The following is a 23,415-nucleotide window of genomic DNA, read 5'->3' on the forward strand; positions in this document are numbered from 1 at the left end:
AAAATTCCTCTAGGAAAATAAATATACTTACAGAAGGGTATTTATAAAATTTCCCAAAATTTACAGAGGGGATACCAGGAAATACTGCAAATAGGTTACATAGGGATTTAGAAAAGAACCCTTGCACGCACGTGATATAGACATATTACACTAAGTGACCCCCCCGAGAAGCACAAGTACAAAGAAAGAAGAACCTACTGAAGACTCAAGGGATTACTTACCATAGGAAGAAGATTAATTGGGTCAAGAAGCCTAGAAGAATATTAAAGACTCTAGACTATCCGATTGGGAAGGAGCAAGGAGAATATGATTTGGTAGAGGATCTTTCCAAGCGGAATCCCGACATCACTTTTGGTCAAATGATTAGCCTATGTCCCAAGTTGAAGAAAGAATGGAGAAGAGCAGTGAATCCTAGTAAGTGGAGCCCTCGAAAGGAAACAATCAAACTAACGTCAATTTCTGAGCTTCCAGATATCTTGCCTTCAATAGAAGCCTAGCACAAAGGAATGGGACTTGGTGAGACTTATATCAATGGTGGAGCTCAAATCTATGCAGTCACACAGTCATGTGTGGAGAAATTGGGCTTAAAGATTTTATCCCCTTCAAGGTTCCGCATCCGAATGGTGAATCATGCTAGGGTTAAGACCCTGGGAATTGTGGCTGGAATGGAGATTGAAGCATTCAAGGTCCACTACAAGGTAGATTGCCATGTCATGTCAACTGGTCTAGGAGCTTACCCTCTCATTTTGGGAAGACTTTAGTTATGGAAGGTAGGAGCAATACAGAATTAGGGAAATGGAGTGATCATAGTACATAATTCTAAGGGACAGCGGATGCAGTTTGATATGGTTAGTCATGTTGAAGTTTCTAATCTTGAAAAAGAGGCAGAGGAGGACAGTGAAAATGATACTAACAGTGAAGAGGAGAGCAGCCTTACTTCAGATAGTGATGATGCTAATGTAGCATTTATAGGAAGGATGGAAAATCTGCAAGTGGATCTCACAACAACTAAACTCAATGAACAAGAAGAGGATAGAATTGAGGTAATGGAGAGATTCATGTAGCCCAGGGATGTTCATGAGCCTATACAAGAATTGGTTTAGCATACAATAAACTCAAATGTTACTCCTAGAGAGAAAAAAGAATATTATAGGATGTTGCAGAAGTACCCCAATTTGTTCATCACCTCATGTGAAGAAATTAGGGGATTTCAGGGGAAGCCACTTAGAATTGAATTAAAAGAGAATGCTAAGCCAGTATGTCAAAAGATGAGGAGATTACAAACAGAAGTGTTGAGAGAAGAGATAGGGGAGTTGTTGAGAGCTAATATTATAATTCCAGTAACGCATTTGGATTGGGCCAGCCTTGTGGTGATTGTTCCAAAAAAAAAAAGGGAAATGGAGAGTATGTGTGGACTATAAACCCTTGAATGCTACTAGTACCAAGAGTAATCACTATCCTCTGCCACATATGGATGACATATTAGATATGGTAGCCGGCCATGAGATATATAGTCTTTGTCATGGTTACTCGAGTTACTTCCAAATTGCTATAGAGCCAAAAGATCGACTGAAGACCACCTTCATCACTCCATGGGGGTGCTTCTGTTACAAGCAGATGCCCTTTCGTCTCAAGAATGCCCCCAATGCCCCAGCTCACTATCAGGAGAATTCTAATGAGGTACTAGCTCCTTATTTGGATAAATTTTGCAATGTCTTTAGTGATGATATCTGTGTGTACAGTAATCGCAAGGAGCATTTGCAAAACCTAGATGTTGTGTTTGAAAGGGTGGATGCAAGTAGCGGACAACTGAATCCAATTAAGTGTAGTTTGGCAAGAAGTAGTATCAAGGTTTTGGGACATGCTATTTCTGAAAATGGAATTGCACCTGATCCAGATAAAGTGAAGGCATTGATGATGTTGTCTACTCCTTCGAACACCAAGCAGTTGCATACTTTCAATCAGAAAGTGAAATATCTTGCAAGGTTTATTCACATGCTATGCCAAGTGTTGTTTCTGCTCCAGCAAATGGTTAAGCATGAGCCATTGAAATGGACTTGTGAATGTGAAGAGGTATTTGAAGCTGTGAAAGAGATGCTTGGTCATATTTCTACTGTGAAGGCTCCTGATTTCAAGTAGACATTTTATGTGAACCCTTGAGTGGGTCTTGATGCCATAGGAGCAATACTCTTGCAACAACAAGGTAAAAGCTCGAGGTACATGAGGCCTATGTACTACACCAATAGGGTGAAAAGTGAAGCTAAAAGGGGATATACAGCAGCTCAGTTAGTGTTGGCCAGCTTGGTATATGCTTGTTGGAGGTTCCGACCGTATTTGTTGTCTCACACTTTTGCAGTCTTGACCAATTGTACCTTGCTTTCACAGTTGTTGAGCAATCCTAATCTCTCGAGATGTATGATTAGGTGGATAACTGAATTGCAAGAGTATTCATTTACCTTCTTGGTAGAAGAATCTACAAGAGCATCATTGGCTGATCTGCTCACGTACAAAGAGGGTCCCATATTGGTGAAAGAAGTGGAAGAACGCACAGCAAAGATGGAGGACCAAGTTTTGAAAAATGCATTTGTCTTGCATTTTGATGGCTCTTTCAAAAAGAGTTTAAACAAAGCAACCAGAGGAATTGTAGTGCATGATTCAAAGGGGAAGGAGGCTCAAAGGTCATGCATTCATCTCAAGGCAGGCAACAATAATGAAGTTGAATACGCAGCTTTGTATGAAGGCCTCCAGGTATGTGCTAGCTTGGGAATTAGGAGATTGATAATCAAAGGTGATGCTTTGCTAGGTGTAAAATAGATTTTAGGAGTTTGGAAAACAAAACACGTCCATCTCAGGAACTGGGTGAGTATCATCAAGAAAAGATTGGGACAGCTTGAAGCCTAGACTCTACAACATGTGGATAGAAGTCCGAATACTACTACTCATGATGCTACCCAGGGAATGACTGAAGCACATGTGAAGGCTACAAGAATACAAGAGCCTCTTTATAGAGGTAGGGAGTTCCTCGAAAAAGAAGAAAGTTTTCTACTATCCGAAAAAGTTCCCGATGAGATACCCAAGTAAAAAAGATACATATTTGTGAAAGCCTATCAACCTTGTCATGATTGGTGATGTTCTGTATATGAAGGGAGCTGATTTGATTCTCAGGAGGATACCATGGCATTTGGAGATCTTGCATATATTAGAAGCCAATCATGAAGGTATATGTGGAGGCTATTTTGCCTTTAAGATCATGTTGAGGAAGATTCTAACAGAGGGGTATGTATGGCCTTCCTTACAAAGGGACATCATGCATTGTTGTAAGTCTTGCTTCCAGTGCCAGCAAATGGGTAAGAGAATCCTTCATCCAGAGCTTTGAAATGTACTAGTTGCTTTTAATATCGTTGAGAAATGGTGTATTGATGCAATCGGACCAATGCCAATGACTGTGCCTAATAAATTGCTACAGCTTGTTGACTGCTGTTGATTATCTGTCTCGATGGGGTGAGGCAAAGCCTGTAAAGGCGGTCAATGCAAAGACAGTAAGTTTATTTATGAAGATATCTGTTCTCAATTTGGTGTACCCGTGGAGCTTGTATCTGTCTGTGGACCCGAGTTCAGAAGTGAATTGATGGATCTCCTTTGTGAAAAACTAAAAATCAAACACAGGTATGCAACTCCTCACTATCCATAGTGCAATGCTATAGATGAGTATTTCAATGGTGCGCTGACTAGCATTATGGGAAAGATGATAAGAATCCATGAGAAAAGTTGGGACCTAACTGTACCATGGTGTTTGTGGGCATATCGTTTCACTGTCAAACAAGGTACATAGTTTTCTTTTCATTTGGTGTATGGCAAAGAAGCTCTCTTGCCAATTGAAGTGGAGATTCCAACCCTTCAATTTTTTATGAAGATGAATGAAGAGCCAAATTTAGCATTTGCAAATAGGTTATTAAGTTTGTAGGAAGCACAACTAGACCGGTTGAAGGCTGTGGATCATTATGTTGCTGGTCAAAATGCAAATCAAAGGAGGGTCAAATCTGAAGTACAAAGATAAGTATATCAGAGAAGCGGATCTAGCTCTAAGATATGATAGTAAGTTGGATTTCACTTTCAAGACACGGTTTGTGACTAAGTGGGAAGGACCATATCAGGTAGTGAGGAAGTACCCAAATGGATCTTATCAACAACTGGCTAATTTGAACGGGATTTTGCATAAGAATAGAGTCAATGGGCTGAGGTTGAAGAAATATGTTATCAGGATCATGCAAGTAAACACATGTGGCCCTCTTGTGATGCAGGAAGGTGCGACTAAAGACCTCCTGGATGAGAACATCTATGAAGACTTCAAAACTATATTTGACTACAAGATATGAATGTCTGCAGCTAGAGGTTGGGCAAAACATGATAAGACAAAAGAAGCAATAAAATACTAGCACTGTGAGTAATGTAGGGAGACACATAGTGCACATAGTTAGCTAGTGATGGGTTTTTTTCTGCCTCCAAAGACATCTTTTCCCCAAAAAACATGATATGATGTAAATATTTGACTATGAAATAAAATGTTTGTAGGAACTTCCAATGGGAAGTGATGAAACCATAGTATGGATGCACTCCAGAGCAATGTACCCATGTGTGACGGGGTCGGTGATTGAATGCCAATTATAAAGCTCTTTGTGTTTTTTACGTGTGGTAAATGGTCTTCTATGCATGGAATGTTGTCTTGTCAATATTTGTGTTACATACAATGTGGTAAATGTGTGGGCATGCATCAAAATACCTTCTTTTGAAGGATGGTTGTGTGCTAGTGAAATGTGACCCCAATTGTGTGAGCAATGGTCTTGGTGCAATGGTTTTTGAGGCAACATAGAAGAGTGGTAAAAGGAGGCAATGACATGGAAAATTTACGTAGAGAGGTGGCTTGCATGAGGAAGCTACGATTTTACGTGGAGCCAATGCTGCAACATTACATGGGTGGCATGAAGAGTTTTCCAAAAGGAGAGTTGACGTTGCGTTATAGAGAAGGAGCATAGATTGTAGAGAAGGAGAGAGAGACTTTCCAGAAAGCAAGAGAGAAGGTGACGACTCTAGAATTTGGAGAAGAGGAAGAAGTGTGCATTGATTGTACATAGCCGGTGGTCAACACTGCCTTCTACACTGATTGTGAGAGAGAGCCTTTGCTTGCTTGAGGTGCACGGAACCCCCTTTCAATGGATTTTTGTCATTGGTTCTTGAGGAGATGCTGATCACTTTTACTTGAGGTGAACGAGAATTTGAGGAGAAGAGCCAAAGGATTGCATAGGAGACTAACTCATACACTAAGGAGAGGTTGTTGTGTACGTGAAGATAGCCCTAAAAGGGAAGCTGCCCATACGTGTGGACAAGGAAGGGTGAAGACCTGTTCGGCTGAAGTTTAGAGGATCTTGGATGATCTACAAGACTCGTGGCTCATTCCTATCGCTTGTGGTACCGTAGATGTCATTGTTCCCGTCTGACTGTGTCTTTTTCATCGTGTCACTTGTGCCATCTCAATTGAGAGTCTTCTTGGTGTCTTTGTGCTTGTTTGTGGCCTGTTGAGGGTATCATCTTGAGTCATTACAGTGGTCTAGGTACATGCTCTGGGCATTGTGCATTTGCTCTATATCTATTGGAGCCCATATTGCTAGTCTAATCCCAAACCAAGGACTCGAATAGGTCAAAGGTTTTGACATAGCAATGAATAGGGACATGGTGATAGATCTAACACTACTCGAATAGATGAAAGCTTCCAACATAGCAATGAATAGGGACATCGCTATATACTGAGAGTCAAAGACATCAATACCTAGCTTGTCGCCTTTGGGGAGACAACGAAACTAAAGAAATAGTCCAACTTATCCTGATGGACTTGGAGAATTTTATGAGAACTAGTTTAGAGTCTGCAATCCAAAAGCAAGTATCGACACTTGAATTGCCAAATTGGAGAAGATTCAAGAACACAAGCAATTTAAGCTTGAAAAGTTCAATCAAGTGAGCAAGTATTTGTTGCCTCCTCGGCGCTTCACCTCATAAAATTTTAGTATATCACGTGCATTCAAAAGGAGGGGTATTTTAATTGATATTTTGGAGAATTTCTAACAAGATTACAATAATGGAAGAGGTTTTTAATTTAACTTTAGAAAAATTCCATTATTTCATAAGTAAAGAGAGGTGGTTTGATTGGGAGGAAAATTTTAGTTAAGAGGTTTTTCAAATACCCTTTGAACGCACATGATACCTAGGATTTTGTAGTAGTGCACCCCCCGAGGTTCGCTGAAACTACTATAGATGAAGAGGTAGGTCATCACATCAACTCAATAACAAAATAGTAATCAAGTCAGCCAACATCACAGAGGAAATCATCAACACTGAGGCACTCCTACAAATCTCAAGGAAATTTCCAAGGAAAACAAAATACATCTCAAAGCATACAATGCATCTATTGCCACAAGCTTGGTCACTATTGAAAGAGAGTTAAAAAAGAAGCAATGTGACCAATGTGGTCAAATACAACAACCACCAAGGAAACTTTATACAAAGAGGCAATCATCATCAAAGTCATGGTCAATATGCCAATCAATAAGAACAAGGTTATGACAAGATGAAAATGAAATCAAACCCATTTGGTCAATATGCCAATCAATAATAACAAGGTTATGACGAGATGAAAATGAAATCAAACCCATTATAGAATCACAAGGAGAATGCAATTATCATGGCCAAAAGAAAAAACTAAGGGTCAATATCCATAGTATTGCAAATGGTGCATCATTGCACATGACAAACCACAAAGCGTGGTTCATAGATATGAAATCATTGGAAGGATCAAAGAAGATTATCTATATTGCCAATAGCACACAAGATCCTATTGAAGGAAAGGGAAAAGTACTCATGGACAAGTGTACTAGAAAGAGAGGATCGATTGATGATGAACTCTATGTTCCAAAGCTTATCAAAAGCCTCCTATTAGTTGGATAAATAACAGAGAGGAACTATAGAGTAATCTTCAATGCACATGAATGCATAATTAGAGACAAGTCAAAAGAAGTAAGGTTATTGTAACGATAGCTTAGGCACACAACAAAGAGACCCTCGAACTCCCACGTACAAAAACAAATCCATTTTGATTCAAACCTTCCACATTGCTTTTGCAACCTCAAAGGGTCTTCCTACTTTACTTTTCCTTCTTTGATCTCTTCTGCTCAACTAGAGAGCCAAGCATGAGATACACAAAAATGGCATGTAGCCAACTTAAATAGAAGGATGAAAGAATGTATTTAGACTAATACATATTTATTCGTACGAATAGTTATTTGTACAAATAAAATTATTTGCACGAAGACATTTGAATGATGTGTTGATTTATGAAAATAATGTGATGTGTCAGCATTTTTTTGCTCGAATTATTCTCCCCATCAAATCATTCATCCAATTTTCCCATATTTTTTGAATCATGAATTTAAAATTTTCTACTTAGACCTGCAAATGGTGTTGAGAAAGTTCTTTCCTATTTGAAATTCATGAGTAACTTGAAAGATTGATGTCCGTGAAGGATGAGTTTTAAATGTGTAGAACATCAAGTTGTCAATGCATGTTTTTGAACCAATTTAATGTCATTGAAACGTACCCACACAATGAACGGCTTTCTCTCCATGTCAAAATCCATGAAAATGGCATTTGCCCTATTCACTAGGCCATCTTCAATGTCCAGGTGGGTTCAGGGTGCCACATTGATTGCCTACTCAGAATTAAAAGTTCAATGCTTACCTGAACACTCGCCATAGCCTGGGAAGTCATGCATTGTCATCCACGTCAAGACTGCTTTGCAGTTTAAGTCTTGTGATGAGGGAGGCTTGCTCACATCATGCACCTCGATACCTCTCCAAAGTATCTCTAGCTCATTAATCAAAGGCTTAAAATAAACATCAAGATTTTTGACTTTTTGTTTCCCTGGAATTAGAAGGGATAACATAACATGTCCTTTCTTAATCGCCATAGAGGGTGGAAGATTATAATTCACCAATATCATTGGGCATACACTGTAAGAGGTGCTTTTGAGACCAAATGGGTTCACACCGTCCATACCCAATCCAAGTCTCAAGTTCCTAGGTTCTTCCTTGAAACTTGGCCATGTGACTTCAATATGCTTCCATGTAGGACTGTTTGCACGAGTTCTCCACTTGCCATTGGTTGATCAATGGGAGGAATGCCATGACATGAGGTTTGCAATGGATTTGCACTTGAACATATGTTGGATGCGAGGGATTATGGGAAAATGTTGCAGAACCTTACGAGGCACGTCCAAAGTTTTGAGATCTGCTCTATATCTTGCCTCTCCACAAGTAGGACACTCTCTTGCATCCTTATGTGGTCTAGGAAACAGAATCAATCGTGGACTTATGCATGGATGCGCTTGTAATCTAATCCTCCAAGAGAGGTCAGATGTTGCCTTGCCATATCTCTTGAGGTCGGTAATTTATTCTCCCTTGGAAGCATTTTACATAATAGCCTACACGTGAAGACCATAAATGAGAAAAAGCATTCAAGTAATTGACCCACTAGCATAATTCAGCATGTTTGCAAAATAGACTTTAAAGCTTACTTGAGTAATGCATTCAAACTTGCATTGCTCCATCCATACATGGTATGCAAGTTTAGTAACTCAAGGGAGGCACGTAGAATAGAGAATGTGCACCCCTCAAACAGTGGAGTCGATGCTACGGTAAAACGATCGTCGTGCTCCATGCTATCATCCCTACTTGAGGATTGATGGACATATAAATCCCGCACCATATCATCAAACACCTCCTCCTCCACGGCCTCATGAGGTAATGGTAGAGGGCTACTATCACCATCAGGAACTCTTAATTGTGTCTATTGTTCAGGTCTCACTACATCAGGTTACCATGCATGTCCTATTTGTGGTCTTGCACTAGTTGCCTCATGGAAAGATGCATTGAATAAGGTCATCTATGAGAATCACCATCGATTTCTTCCATCTGATCAACCTAGATATGTCACCCCTTGGAATGAAGTCCCCCCACAATCACTCACTATAGGAGATTGGATGAGAATTTGGGATGGTTCCACGACTCTTCCACCACTTGGAATCAGCCGATAAGGGTTTGTAACTATTATGTGCTATATTGAATGGAAATAAAGATTTTCCGCTAATACCATCTTTTGTTTAGATAATCCATACTTTATCGTTTACCATATTGGTCCCACCTCAAAATCAATCACCTTGATCACATGCATATCTTCAAGAATGTGGCATCTACCATTTGGGAACATTTGAATGGGACACAAGATTCCGCAAGCATAAGGGAGGATCTACGCACCACAGGGAGGATGCGTGAAGCTTGGCCACAAGAGAGGCCAAATGGGCGTGTCTTTTTACCTCGTGCACCGTGGAGGTTATCAAAGCTAGAGATGGTGGCGGTGAAATGAGCTATCACTATAATTTGTACTCCCACTGGATGCATGAGGTGTTTGAAGCCTTCACAAAGAGTAAGAAAAGAGGTGTAGAGCAATTATATGGCTTGAGATCTCATAATTGGCACAAGATGCTCCAAGTAAGTAATTTATGTGCATAATATCTTTTTCCTTCCAAATTTGTGAGTGAATTAGAAGCAACTAATCAACCATTCCTTGTGTGTCCAGTTCATACTAGCATTTCTCGTAGTGCATCGAAGGATGTGAAGGATTGTATTTACAAGATGGGCGAGCTTGTGAGGTACTTTATAGGATGCAAAATGTGAAGTGTATCAATACTCCATGCAAGGTGTTCATATTGCAAATATGGCGTACTTTTTCCTTTCTAGGTATGTGAGCTTAAAGGAAATAGATCCCACCATGCTTGAGAATGCTCGAGTTATGTCAGAGGAGGTGGTTAGTGGAGGAGACCTTTCCACGTTCTATTGTCACAAGCCAACTACATCTCATAGTGCATTTGGTGGATGAGATTGCAATATGCGGTACTATACATGCACGATGGTTGTTCTTCCTCGAGCACTTCATGAAGACCTTGAAGGGTTTCGTGAGACAAAATGCAAGGCCCAAAGGTAGCATGGCCGAGGGTTGGTTGGTACAAGAGTCACTTGTATATATTTTTGAGTTTCTTGTTGATGTGGATAGCTCTCTCCCACGACTATGGAGAGATGATGAAGACCTAAGGATGACCTACTTAATTTTTGTATATCACAATAACACAAAGCAACTATAGATGTCCTTGATAGACGTGCAAAATAGCGAGCGCACCTATAGGTGCTGCTAGAATAGCAAAAATATGGGCATATCTAATAATGCATCTATTTGTGTGTCTATTAGCGCGTTTGATCTGTGACTAAGACGTGGATTTAGACGCAGATTTAGACGCAAATCAGAGAATACAAAAAGTGAAATTTTGGTGCAGGCTGATAAATGTACATCACTACTTTCCTAACATTGCCCATGATTACCAAAGCACATAATTTTAACAAAAATATCAATGCTTTTTGGCAAACTCACATATACAAAAATAAAGTGAGGTGAGGAGAATGAGACAATATGTAAAATACTTTTGCCAATGTCAATGATGGGCTACAGTTCAATCTCATCCCCAATGAGATCAACCCTTGCCAAACGATCTACTTCAAAATCCAAACCAGTGTTGAGATCTACAAATACATTCAACCCACTACTACTTGTGCTACTCATGTGCTCATCAAAATTAGGATCACCAATGGTAGGCTCATCCTCACAGGTAATGGCCTCCATATCTGTATCTCCTATCTCATGATCATCCTCCTCTTTTGTATCACACTCATCATCACCTCCATGGCCATGATCATCCTCCATACGCTCCATATTAGTAAATGTACTATACATCACTTTGGAACGTGGAGGGAACGTGGCGTAATAGGTATGACATGCCACCACCTATTATTATCCACCATTGGTTAATAGACAACCTAATTCAAACACAAATACAATCATGTTATTTTTCTTGCATCGAAGGTATCAAATATTTAAAAGTGAGTATTTTTAAATGTGTGTACAATACATGTTCACATTGTTGCGGTAGTGCTAGTGTGTCCCTCTTACTTTGCCGAAACTTTGTGGAGTCAATAGTTACAAAGCCACTTGCATGGCATTTGATTGTTGCATTAGGGCCTCTTTCCACCATGTCCTTAAGCCACTTTACATCCAAAACATACACAAAGAAGCGTCAAAAGTCAAGATTAATAATATATTGGATTATGCCACAATAATCATCCATGGCTCCACTGGCTCCCTCAAAGCTAGCAATCACGCCACAATCTTGTGTATTTCTCTTATCATCAATCTGTTGTTTTCAAAAATGCTTGGCCTCACACCATATAGCATTGAACATAGAACACTACACCAAGACAAAATCAATTAAATAAGCAATCTAAATTGCTGAAAGCTCCTAACTTATGCATAACATTCTATATACCGACCTTGCTCATGCATCCCCTAGCATACTCCCATTCTTCCATTGTGATACGCATCCCCTCGTCTCTCTATGCTCTCTCCATTTCGTCAAGTAGCCAATCCACATGAATATCCTTTGGAAGTGCTCTTAGATGCTGAGGGTATGGCACACGATCCGTGATGTGTACGAAAGAGGGCCCTTTCTCCTTCTCTTCTTGCCTTTGCATCCTCGTATCTTGTCACCCATCTTTTCATCACATCAGTATTAACCATGCAATAGAGGTTGATATTATTAAGCAACTCCATGTCTATTACTTTGCTGTGTCCTTTCCCTTGAGGCACAATAGAGGTCATCCTTAGGTCTTCATCATCTCTCCATAGTCGTTGGAGAGAGCTAGCCACATCAAGAAGAAACTCAAAAATATATACAAGGAGTATACAAGTGACTCTTGTACCAACCAACCCTCAACCATTCTACCTTCGGATCTTGCATTTTGTCTCATGAAACCCTTCAAGGTCTTCATGAAGCGCTCGAGGGAGAACAACCATCGTGCATGTATAGTACCGCATATAGCAATCTCATCCACCAAATGCACTATGAGATGTAGTTGGATTATGAGAATAGAACGTGGAAATGTCTCCTCCACTAAACAAACCACCCCCACTGACATAACTCGAGCATTCTCAAGCATGGTGGGATCTATTTCCTTTGAGCTCACATACCTAGAAAGGAAAAAGTATGCAATATTAGCAATATGAACACCTTGCATCCTGTAAAGTACCTCATAACCCATCTTGTAAATACAATATTCACATCTTGTATCATGTAAAGTACCTCACAAGCTCGCCCATTATGTAAATAGAATCATTCATGTCCTTCAATGCACTACGTGAAATGCTAGTAGGTAGTATGAACTCAACACACGAGGAATGGTTGATTAGTTGTTTCTAATTTACTCACAAATTTAGAAGGAACTTATGCACATAAATTACTTACTTGGAGCATCTTGTGCCAATCATGAGATTTCAAGCCATATAATTGCTCTACACCTCTTTTCTTTCTCTTTGTGAAGGCCCCTTCAAACACCACATGCATCCAATGGCAGTACGAACTGTAGTGATAGCTCGCTTCACCGCCACCATCTCTAGCTTTGATAACCTCCACGGTGCACGAGGTAAAAAGACACGCCCATTTGACCTCTCTTGTGGCCAACCTTCATGCATCCTCCCTGTGGTGCATAGATCCTCCCTTATGCCTATGGAATCTCGTGTCCCATTTAAATGTTCCCAAATGGTAGATGCCACATTGTTGAAGATATGCATGGGATCAAGCAAGTGATTGATTTTGAGGTGGGACCAATATGGTAAATGATAAAAGATGGAGTATCTAAACAAAAGCTGGTGTTAGCGGGCAATCTTTATTTCCAGCCAATATAGCACACAATAGTTACAAACCCTTACCGGCTCATGCCAAGTGGTGGAGGAGTCGTGGCCGTCCTAAATTCTCATCCAATCTCCTACAGTGAGTGACTATGGGGGGACTTCATTCCAAGGGGTGACATATCTAGGATGATCAGGTGGGAGAAATCGATGGTGATTCTCATAGATGACCTTATTCAATGCATCTACCCGTGAGGCAACTAGTGAAGGACCACGAACAGGACATGCATGGCAACCTGATGTAGTGAGACCTGAACAATAGATGCAATTAAGAGTTCAAGGTCGGTTTACAGTGCCACATTGATTGCCTACTCATAATTAAAAGTTCAATGCTTACCTGAACACTCGCTATAGCCTGGGAAGTCATGCATCGTCCACATCAAGATTGCTTTGTAGTTGAAGTCTCGTGACGAGGGAGGCTTGCTCACATCATGCAGCTCGATACCTCTCCAAAGTATCTCTAGCTCGTCAATCAAAGGCTCCAAACAAACATCATGGTTTTTGATTTTATGTTTCCCTGCAATTAGAAGGGATAATATAACATGTCCTTTCTTAATCGCCATAGAGGGTGGAAGATTATAATTCACCAATATCACTGGCCATACACTGTAAGAGGTGCTTTTGAGACCAAATGGGTTCACACCATCCATACCCAATCCAAGTCTCAAGCTCCTAGGTTCTTCCTTGAAGCTTGGCCATGTGTCTTCAATATGCTTCCATGCAAGAGTGTCTGCCGGAGTTCTCCACTTGCCATTGGTTGATCAATGGGAGGAATGCCATGACATGAGCTCTACAATGGATTTGCACTTTAACATACGTTGGATGTGAGGGATTATGGGAAAATGTCGCAGAACCTTATGAGGCACATCCAAAGTTTTGAGATCTGCTCTATATCTTGCCTCTCCGCAAGTAGGACACTCTCTTGTATCCTTATGTTGTCCACAAAATAGGACGCAATCGTTGACACATGCATGGATGCACTTGTAATCTCATCCTCCAAGAGAGGTCAGATGTTGCCTTGCCATATCTCTTGAGGTCGGTAATTTATTCTCCCTTGGAAGCATTTTACACAATAGCCTGCACGTGAAGACCATAAATGAGAAAAAGCATTCGAGTAATTGACCCACTAGCATAATTCACCATGTTTGCAAAATAGACTTTAAAGCTTACTTGAGTAATGCATTCAAACTTGCATTTCTCCATCCACACATGGTCTGCAAGAGGCTCAGGGGGGTCACTATGTATAAACCCTCTATATCACGTGCGTTCAAGGCCTATTTTTAAAATCCCTTATTTCTAAATTTTTCATCAATAAAATGTACCCCTTTTCTATACAAATCTGTAATTTTTTTCCAAAACTATTTTAAATAATCCCTTATGTATATTTATTTCTGTAAATTTTAGAAATACAAAATATCCTTCTGTTGAACTCACGTGATAGGGTTACATATGATGAGTGACCCCCCCGAGGCAAGAGGTCTGCAAGTTTAGTAACTCAAGGGAGGCACGTAGAATAGAGAATGTGCACCCCTCAAACAATGGAGTCGATGCTACGGTAAAAAGAACGTCTTGCTCCATGCTATCATCCCTACCTAAGGATTGATGGACATATAAATCCCGCACCATATCATCAAACACCTCCTCCACCACGGCCTCATGAGGTAATGGCAGAGGGCTACTATCACCATCACTCCATGCATCTGTAACGGTCCCTCTTGAAGATCCCACCTCATATCGCCGACGCTTCGCCTCCTCACAACGAGCATAGGGCAACATATGTGGGTGTGGCACTTTAGGCGCATTGATAGATGCGCAGATAGACGCGCAAATAGATGCATAGATAGATGCGCTTTTAGATGCACATACTGCAAGCTGATTTTCGAACCTACTTTTAGTGCGCTTCCTTTTAAAGGCTTTTAAAGTCATGTGGCTTGCTTTCCTATTAATAGACACAGCTCCGATCATCCACACTTATCTCCAAGCACCCAAACTCATCTCCAAGCTTACACAATCATCTCCAAGCACACAAGAGAAGAGGGTGAACAAGGAGAAGAAGAAAGACAAGTAGAGGGTGAACAAGGAAGAGAAGAAAGAGAAGCAACTTTGAAGAAGGACAAGAAGCTTCCATACCTCTATCCAAGATAAGTCTCTTGACGGTTAATCTTCTTTGGAAGTTGCTCTCTTTGGATTCGTCCTTTGTTGTATGCAGGTCGAATGGATGTTTTTTGTACTAGTGTGGTCGAGCGCATGTCCTTTTCAATTTCTTAGAAAAAGGCGTCTGTCGGAGCATGTCTATATACACATCTATAGACACATCTATCTTTTGGAAAAATAGACAGCCATGCCTATAGATGCGCTGTTAGATGCGTCTATAGATGCGCTCTGATAGTCTTAGCTGTTCTTCCCTTTCCCCTTCCTTTTCCTTCTCTTTTCCCTTTCCCCTTCCTTTTCCTTCTCTTTTCCCTCCCCCTTCCCCTTCCACTTCCACTTCCAAGAAAAGGATTACATATTGAATGATGGAAATAAGTGATTGCATGAATGAAGAAAGGGATTGCATGAATGATGGAAAGGGATTGCATGATTGAAGAAAGGGATTGCATGAATGATGGAAAGGGAAAACATGATTGAAGAAAGGGATTGCATTCGTGAGAAAATAAGGGATTGCGTTCTCTTTTTCTCTCCTTTCTCTTCTCTTTCCTCTCTTTTCTCCTCTCTTTTTCTCTCTTATCTCCTTTCTTTTTTCTCCTCTCTTTTCCTCTCTTTTTCTCTCTTATCTCCTCTCTTTCCTTCTCTTTTCATCTCTTTTCTCATCTCTTTCCTTCTCTCTTTTTCTCTCTTTCCCTCCTCTCTTTTCTCCTCTCTTTCCTCTCTTATCTCCTCTCTCTTTCTCTCTTTTTTTCTCCTCTCTTTTCCTCTATTTTCCTCTCTTTTCTCCTCTCTTTCCTTCTCTCTATTTTCCTCTCTTTTATCCCCTCTTTCCTTCACCTTGTCTCTCTTTTTCCTTCTCTCTTTTATCCTCTCTTTCCTTCTCTTTTCGTGGTAATTTTCCTCTCTTATCTCCTCTCTTTTTCTCTCTTTTTTTCTCCTCTCTTTTCCTCTATTTTCCTCTCTTTTCTCCTCTCTTTCCTTCTCTCTATTTTCCTCTCTTTTATCCCCTCTTTCCTTCACCTTGTCTCTCTTTTTCCTTCTCTCTTTTATCCTCTCTTTCCTTCTCTTTTCGTGGTAATTTTCCTCTCTTTTATCCCTTCTTTCCTTCACCTTGTCTCTCTTTTTCCTTCTCTCTTTTATCCTCTCTTTTCCCATGTGAAGCTTCAATAGCCTGACAAGCAGATACAGACTTCTGTCACTCCAATTCAAAGAATGCAGGAGTCTATAAAAGCTTGCTCAATGTCAGGCTGTCACTTTATTTTTTCTTTTGCATCTCGTGACAAGGGCATGCTCGATGGTAATCTTCTTCTTTTCTTTTCTTTAGTTCATCATGTGGCCAAGATCTTCAGCCTCACCTGATCTTCAGAATGCCATCTTTTGGGAGTTATATAACATTTTGGGGCACCCTTCGACCACTCCTACGAAGTTATATACATACATGATGGGTACTACAAACACCCCTAGGAGTCGGCATTACAGACACCAAACCACCCCAATCCCACATTAGTTGAGATTACCCCAGCAGAGTCGAGATAGCCTAGCCGGCTATAGAGCGGAGCCCCTTCTCCCCCCCTATGGTCAGGAGGTCCTTCTACCTCACAGAGTCGTCGGCGTACTCCCATGCCATCGAGAGTCACTTCTCCCCAGGTATTTGAAAGTAATTAAATAATGTCAATATTGTAAGTAAAGATTTAAGTGGGGGTGTTAGAGCTATATATAGCTTGCCCTAACTCAGCCTAGTCCTCAACTATATATATGCCTATGATCTATGAATAGAATCACTTCCTTGGGAGCAACTCTTGTGTTAGTCTCTCTCCTCTTTCTCTTCCTCTAAACATGGTATCAGAGCAGAGGAAGAGAAGGAGGAGAGAGACTAACACAAGAGTTGCTCCCAAGGAAGTGATTTTATTCATAGATCATAGGCATACATATAGTTCAGGACTAGGGTGAGTTAGGGCAAGCTATATATAGCTCTAACAACAATGTGGGCAATGCTTGGGCAACGGTAGTAATGTAGCTAAAGTGGGCCGATCCCACTTAGACTCAGGTCAAGGATATATTCCTTAAATCTTCTATAAATTCACTATTCTTTGTCTTCTTTTACTTATATGTTTGTCTTCTTTAAGATTTAAATCATTTGAACTAGCATGTATTCTTGTAAATGTTAGTATCTCAAAATAGGAAGGACTTGTACAGATGAAGATCATACATATGCATAACAAAATGGTACAGTAGCACTCTTCAAGTTAGAAAATGAGGAGTTTGTCCACTTTGTTGATATAAGATCTTCAAACTAGACATATTTAGTTTTCATCAAATGCTTAAATTGAACAAGTATAAGATGTACTTGAATAGTAGTCCCAAGATATGGACAAAGCCTTAGAGGAGGCCTAGTGGGCCAAGGAAGCAATTGGAGAGGGAGGTGACAATGATGAGCAAGGTGCTAGTCATCAGGAAGAGTGTGGTCATAACGAGGACTCGGACAATGACGATGACAACCATAAGGACTAGGAGTGATGAATGGGCTAGGAAGTAGCCAAGATTCTGTATAGATACAAACAATTTCACACACACACAATGTAATACCCACACAAATCACTAAAACAATGTAATACAAAAATATATACAATGTGTAGATTAGGCTAAGGCCACACACTAATCTATCCTTAAAAAATTTTGGAAAAAATAACATTGATATTTTTGTCAATACGCTCTTTGGAAAAAGTAACACTGTCGTTATTAATGTAGATATTTTCATCAAAGTTACAGTGATAGCACTCTAAAAATTTCCCAACATTATTATTATTGTCGATATATATGGATTGATATAAGCATCAAGCAATAGTGTTGCATATCGATGGATATATCAACGAATTTCTATCAAAACATTCCTTTGATATTTTCATTACAAGATGGTGTTGATTATCGATGTAAATATCAATCCTTTCCTTTCGATGCATACATCAATGCTAATCTCCACATTTTTAAAGTTACAATTTTTTTACTATAAGTTTCATAGAAAAAAACCTAGTAAAAGGGTTGAATCCTTGTATTGGGATGAAGCACAATCTTAAATATCATTTTATCAAGCAGTACATATTTAAGGAGTGGCTTCTTACTCTAAAGTTTGTGAAGTCTAGAGACAGGACATGCTAGCTGATATTCTTACCAATGCTTTTGATTTGGAATTTGCAAAGTGAGAGTGACATTTGTCCTTCTAGCACTTATTGTGTATCACAACCCCAATGTGGGCTTTTCGAGACAGAACCTTAAGTTGAGTTAAGACGGGGTGCTAGTACATTTACCATACTTGTGGGTTTGTCAAGACTAAAGTTCAACAAGTTAGAACCTTAAGTTGAGTTAAGAGGGACATGCTAGTACATTAACCATACTTGTGGGTTTTTCAAGAAACTTCAACAAGTTGATCCCATGGATCAAGTCTTTTTGTCACTTACATTGTTGGCTCCAATAAATGTCAATGAGTCACTTACATTGTTGGTTCCAATACAATAAATGTCAATGAGTCACTTACATTGTTGGATCCAATAAATGCCAACTACTCCTCTTTTCATGTATTCACCTCTTCTAACAAATTCAATTAATTAATTAGTTTTGGTGCATGGAGGCTTAACTAAGCTATGTCCTATCTATGGCTTAATTTATAATACTTTAATTAACCTATGTTTATCTATGGCTTAATTTATACATGTATTTATTAATGTATGTCTCTCCATAGCTTAATTATTTTGCATACACTATGTCCAAGGGGGTTTCACCAAATGTTAAAGAACCAGAGCTTCACCAAATGTTCAAGAACTCAAAAATCAAGATTTGAACCCAAAACTTTCTTTTTCCAAAGCTTGAGCCCTACCACTACGCTATTAATGCCCCTCCTCTCCAAGTTTATTTAATCCAAGCTCTCTCCCTCCCCCACTTGAGACTAATTATTGGCTCCCCCTCTTTATACTTAAATATTTTGCCATCTTATACCACTCCTCTTGGCTCCCCTCCCAACTAATTAATTAATATGATTTTTTGAATGTTTTTGTTTGTTAAAATTAAAAAAAACTCACCCACCCAACTCACACACCCGATTGAGGCCTTCGAGGGGACGCAGCCGTGCCTCTACTCCCATAGGGAATCGAATGAGGGCCGCTGTCCTGGTTACCATTGGGCTGCCGCAGGTGCCTCTAATTTTTATTTTTATTTTTTTGAATGTTAGGGGCACCTATATGGTCTTGTACCCACGTTGATAATACAAGCTTTGTTTTAGTCGTGCATGCATATGAGATATAGGATCCATGCAAGCAATGCGATATTTCAAGCAATTGAAATCATTCATGATTTTTGAGCTAGTGCTAGGCTCATTCTAGCATATCTCTACGATGAGCGGCGGAAGTTACATTGACACGTTCCTTACGATATGGTTATGGATAGGGTTGCATTCACAGCAATTGGACTCCTCACAACATGGTACTCGTCGCTCCAGGTGATCCATTCGAATACAAACTGTCCTCCAGACGGATTCTTCACCCTCAACTCCAACTTAAAAGATAGCTTCTCACCCACCTCCCTGAACTGCAGCTCGTTGGGCACCACCTCTGCTTCCACCCCAGAAGGTGCCTCCACATTGGCCTTGTATGTAGCCGAACCTGATCCAACATTTGTGACGGTCCTGTAAACTGTGACATTTCCATTAAGCTGCGCTACAGCTATGGAGGGATAGTTTAGATTGAATGGAGCTGGTGGATTGTTAGGGCAGGCGATTGTGTTGTTCACTGAGATATTCCTGAGCTGCTCCGATGTTATTCCCTCATGGCACAAGAAGGCGATGATGTCATTATTGTCAGAATCATATACAAGCCCCGGATCGAGTGCATCGATTGGGTTCAAGTGTCCCGCTCCAAAATCAAAAGGTCCTGCTAGAGTATCTTCAGGTGATTTGGAGATGAAATTATCAGAGTTGTCCTTCGTAGTAGCTGTGAATCACAGAGTAATTATCTCGTGATCAGTATTTTCCGATTCAAAAGTGGTGCTACAGCACATGCAACAAGCTTTGGCAAATCTAGACGATTCCACCAGCTTTTTCAAGCCTAACAAAGTAACCTGTGCGGATTTGAAACACTACGTTTGCCTTTACAAAGTGACGGAATGTTACCGGTTGTCATGATCGCTGACTTGATAGCCGCCGGGCTCCAGGATGGGTACTTGGCTTTTATCAGTGCTGCTACTCCAGCGACATGAGGGCACGACATCGAAGTCCCTGACACGATGTTATACATCAGCTCTATTCCGGCAGTGGAACTGATAGCCATGGGAGGCCAGGCAGCCAGAATACTCAATCCAGGAGCTGTAATATCCGGCTGGGCACGTGCACGTGTAAGGAACATCCATTATACGGAATCGATCAACTGGTATATCTAAGAAATGCAATTGAATTGGTGAGGCTGCAGCCCGTGAATCAATGGAAGCAGGAGATAAGTAACCTTAAGAATATCGGGAGCCATGGAATTTGGGCCTTGCGAGGAGAAGACAGCCATCTTGGGTGCGGATTTCGCATGCAGAACTGTTTTCGTTTTGAGGATGGTAGCCATGGGAGACCTGAAACAAGCAAGAAGCTGCTCAGCGTCTGAAATATCACAAAAATCAACAACAAAGACAGCAAAGATAGTCAAAGCACAATCAATAGTGTCATTCTTGTCATGATCACACTCACATCGTTGAATTCATGTAGGCGATCAGCTTCAGGCCCTCGGCCTGCCCTATCATGGTGGTGGGCAGAAACCACGGCCCAAAGGCTATGTCCTTCGCTACCTCATCGATCAGAATCATGCCCTTGCCTCCTGCTAGTTTTATCTCTTCAACCTTGGCCGGCCTGCTATCCAGTAGGTCGTTGGGTTGTAAACATACAACGATCTTTTCCTTCACCACCTTGGGATCCAGAGTGTTGGGATGGCAGAAACTACAATATCATCCCACAGAACCTTTGATGATCCTGATCGTGCTGATCATCTCAATGACTTGTTTTCCTTTAGATTGCTGATCCAACCCTCCTCTACGTATTCATTGCTCTTACTCCTCTACGCGCGGTTCCAAATTGAATATCTCTAGCATACCTGGCATTGGTTGTTGGTACTCCCGGAAGAGCACAATCAGCTCCCATCACCAGGCCTGCCGTTCTGTTCTTCATATTGAACGTATTCACAGACTCTCCCTGCATCAACGGGGACCACATCAACATGAGTTCATCCTCGGTAGCCAGCTTCTAAATGATTCACCATAATTGCAGGTCCAACTTGATTGCTGATCGGGACAACGATCACGATAATTCACAACTGCCTCGCGTGTAAGCTAAAGACGTTAACGCCGGTAATATTTTGTTGCTTCCCATGTTAGATTACCTTCAACCTCATGGAGTTCCCGATAATAATGTCTGAATCAAGGTCGCGATCTATGGAGCTGGCTGCAACGGTCATGATCCATGGCGCAATGTTGACTGCAGTTGAAGGAAGGCCCGAGTTTCCGGCAGAGCACGACACAAAAATTCCGTTCAACACGGCGAAAAGGGATCCCAAGGAAATGGAGTCTGAGAGGAAGCTCGAGAAGGGACCATCTGGGCCAAGTGAGAGCGAGAGAACGTGCACGCCATCGGAGATAGCATCATCAAAAGCCGCAAGTATGTCCGCATCCTTGCAGTCGCTGAACCAGCAAACCTTGTAGATCGCCAGTCTTGCATTCGGAGCTCCCCCTCGCGCCGTGCCCGTCCCAACACCGAGCAAGCTGGCGTCTTGGACAACAGCTCCTGCGGCTATGGATGCAGTATGAGTGCCATGCCCGAAAGGATCCCTGGGAGATCTGAAGAACGTCTTTTTGGTATCGTCCAGAGGACCGTTTTGTGCCTCCCAATCTTTGGAGTAGAATCGAGCTCCGACGAGCTTTCTGCAGCAATATATGCAGTCATGAATTAAAACACGGTAATTTCTGGATGCCGGATTAGCACGACGAAGATGAAATGGCATATCTAATTCTGCACCACGCAAGCATATCTAATTCTGCGCCAGGCAAGCTTTCTGAGTTTCTGCAGCAATATACTTAATCATGGAAGTTCTGGATGCCAGATTGGCACGTGATATTCTACGACATGCATTTTGCTGAGCACGACTTCGCTCTACCTATTGCAATTGCTTAGTGAAAACGAATCTGTTTGCACGCATTCTCCTTTCCAGCTACTAGGCACCGGGGGCATGCCATCATCCCTGAAACTCTCCGCCTCGGGCCAAATCCCTGAATTTAGATCGATTAGCAAAAGCAATGGTTCTGCTGAACTGCCACAAGTTGTGAGAGTTTTTTCTCGCTGCTTCAATATTACCGCTATCGATCACTCCGACGATAACATCAGCCCCTGATGAATTTCCGTCAATGCTTGAAAACATGCTCTGTACTGACGCGGTAAGACCTAGGAAATCCCATGATCTGGTTGTGTGGAGGGTATGAGTTCTGCTTGGAAACACCGTCATAACACCTTCCATTTCTGCAGCAGCAATTTCAAGACCACAGAATTGAGCTGCCGCCCAGAAATTTTCCGAGATTAATTAGAGACACTTAACGCAACAAAATGTATGTAGGTAAACTTGCATCAAGCGAAATTGTGCAATTACTGGATATTGCTGTCACGTGATCAGGAGTGAGATGGGCAGCAAATCCACGAAAGCTTTTGCTATAATGATACAACGTTGCGCTGTGCGCAGCCTCAGCACTGGGAAACAGAAACCATAAAACATCATGATCGCACATTCAATCTTTTGGTGCCTATAAATAAATCCACAGAATTGATCAGGTTCTGAAACCGACGATGTAGTACTGTTATATTGCATCCTTCATCAACAGGGACCTGGCGAGATTATGTTTGAAGCCGTACGCTCAAGGGAATACTGCTCTGGCAGTCGTATCTACGTTAGTAACGTTACCTTTCCATTACAGATACGAGGAGTTCGTGATTTTGGGCAATGATTTCCTCCGATCTACCAGCGTGACTGGTGACAGAGCCCATGTGCACGATATAGATCTGAACGGAGAGAAAAAACGGTTGAAAGAGACCTAAACCGTGAGTCCAGATCAGACTGATGCGATGTGCAACTGAAACTCTCGGAATGCTGTGGCATGGAAAGTTATCAATAAGCTACCTGAGTATCGGTGGAACCTCGAGTTACCAGGAACAAGAAGGCCAAAGCGTGTACAAGCATGCCTAGTGCCCCTATATTATTGTTCAAGGCTCCTATCATCTCTATTGTTCCCTAGAGGGGCAGACTCCAGGCTGAGTACTTTCAACAATGGCCGAGAGATTATATCAGATCCACAACAAATTTTGGTGTA

General features: G+C 41.1%; 1 protein-coding gene and 1 pseudogene across 1 annotated transcript; both read right to left on the bottom strand.

The window, feature by feature from the left end:
- Positions 1-3,360: 3,360 nt before the first annotated feature.
- LOC147881988 (uncharacterized) lies at positions 3,361-19,177 on the bottom strand (annotated as a pseudogene).
- A 281-nt stretch (positions 19,178-19,458) lies between these two features.
- On the bottom strand, positions 19,459-23,092 carry LOC147881989 (subtilisin-like serine-protease S). The gene is made up of 10 exons (XM_087401494.1): positions 23,010-23,092; positions 22,701-22,798; positions 22,412-22,573; positions 22,215-22,326; positions 21,444-21,981; positions 21,159-21,256; positions 20,759-21,004; positions 20,529-20,643; positions 20,201-20,405; positions 19,459-20,021 (listed from the first exon to the last, which is right to left on the bottom strand). The coding sequence occupies exons 1-10, from the start codon at positions 23,090-23,092 to the stop codon at positions 19,459-19,461; spliced, it is 2,220 nt and encodes a 739-aa protein (XP_087257620.1).
- Between the last annotated feature and the right edge of the window lie 323 nt (positions 23,093-23,415).

This window comes from Dipteris shenzhenensis, chromosome 30 (genome assembly GCF_047967505.1).
Source record: "Dipteris shenzhenensis isolate YYH24624 ecotype China chromosome 30, Dip_SZ_1.0, whole genome shotgun sequence".
In the NCBI taxonomy this organism is placed as follows: Eukaryota; Viridiplantae; Streptophyta; class Polypodiopsida; order Gleicheniales; family Dipteridaceae; genus Dipteris; species Dipteris shenzhenensis.

Excerpts from the sequence above, each read along its gene's own strand:
- LOC147881989 (XM_087401494.1), bottom strand. The coding sequence starts at position 23,092 with ATGGGCTCTGTCACCAGTCACGCTGGTAGATCGGAGGAAATCATTGCC. Across the intron at positions 22,327-22,411 it reads CGTCGGAGTGATCGATAGCG|GGATTTGGCCCGAGGCGGAG; the intron begins GTAATATTGAAG and ends ATCTAAATTCAG. Across the intron at positions 21,005-21,158 it reads GTACCAACAACCAATGCCAG|TTTCTGCCATCCCAACACTC; the intron begins GTATGCTAGAGA and ends ATGATATTGTAG.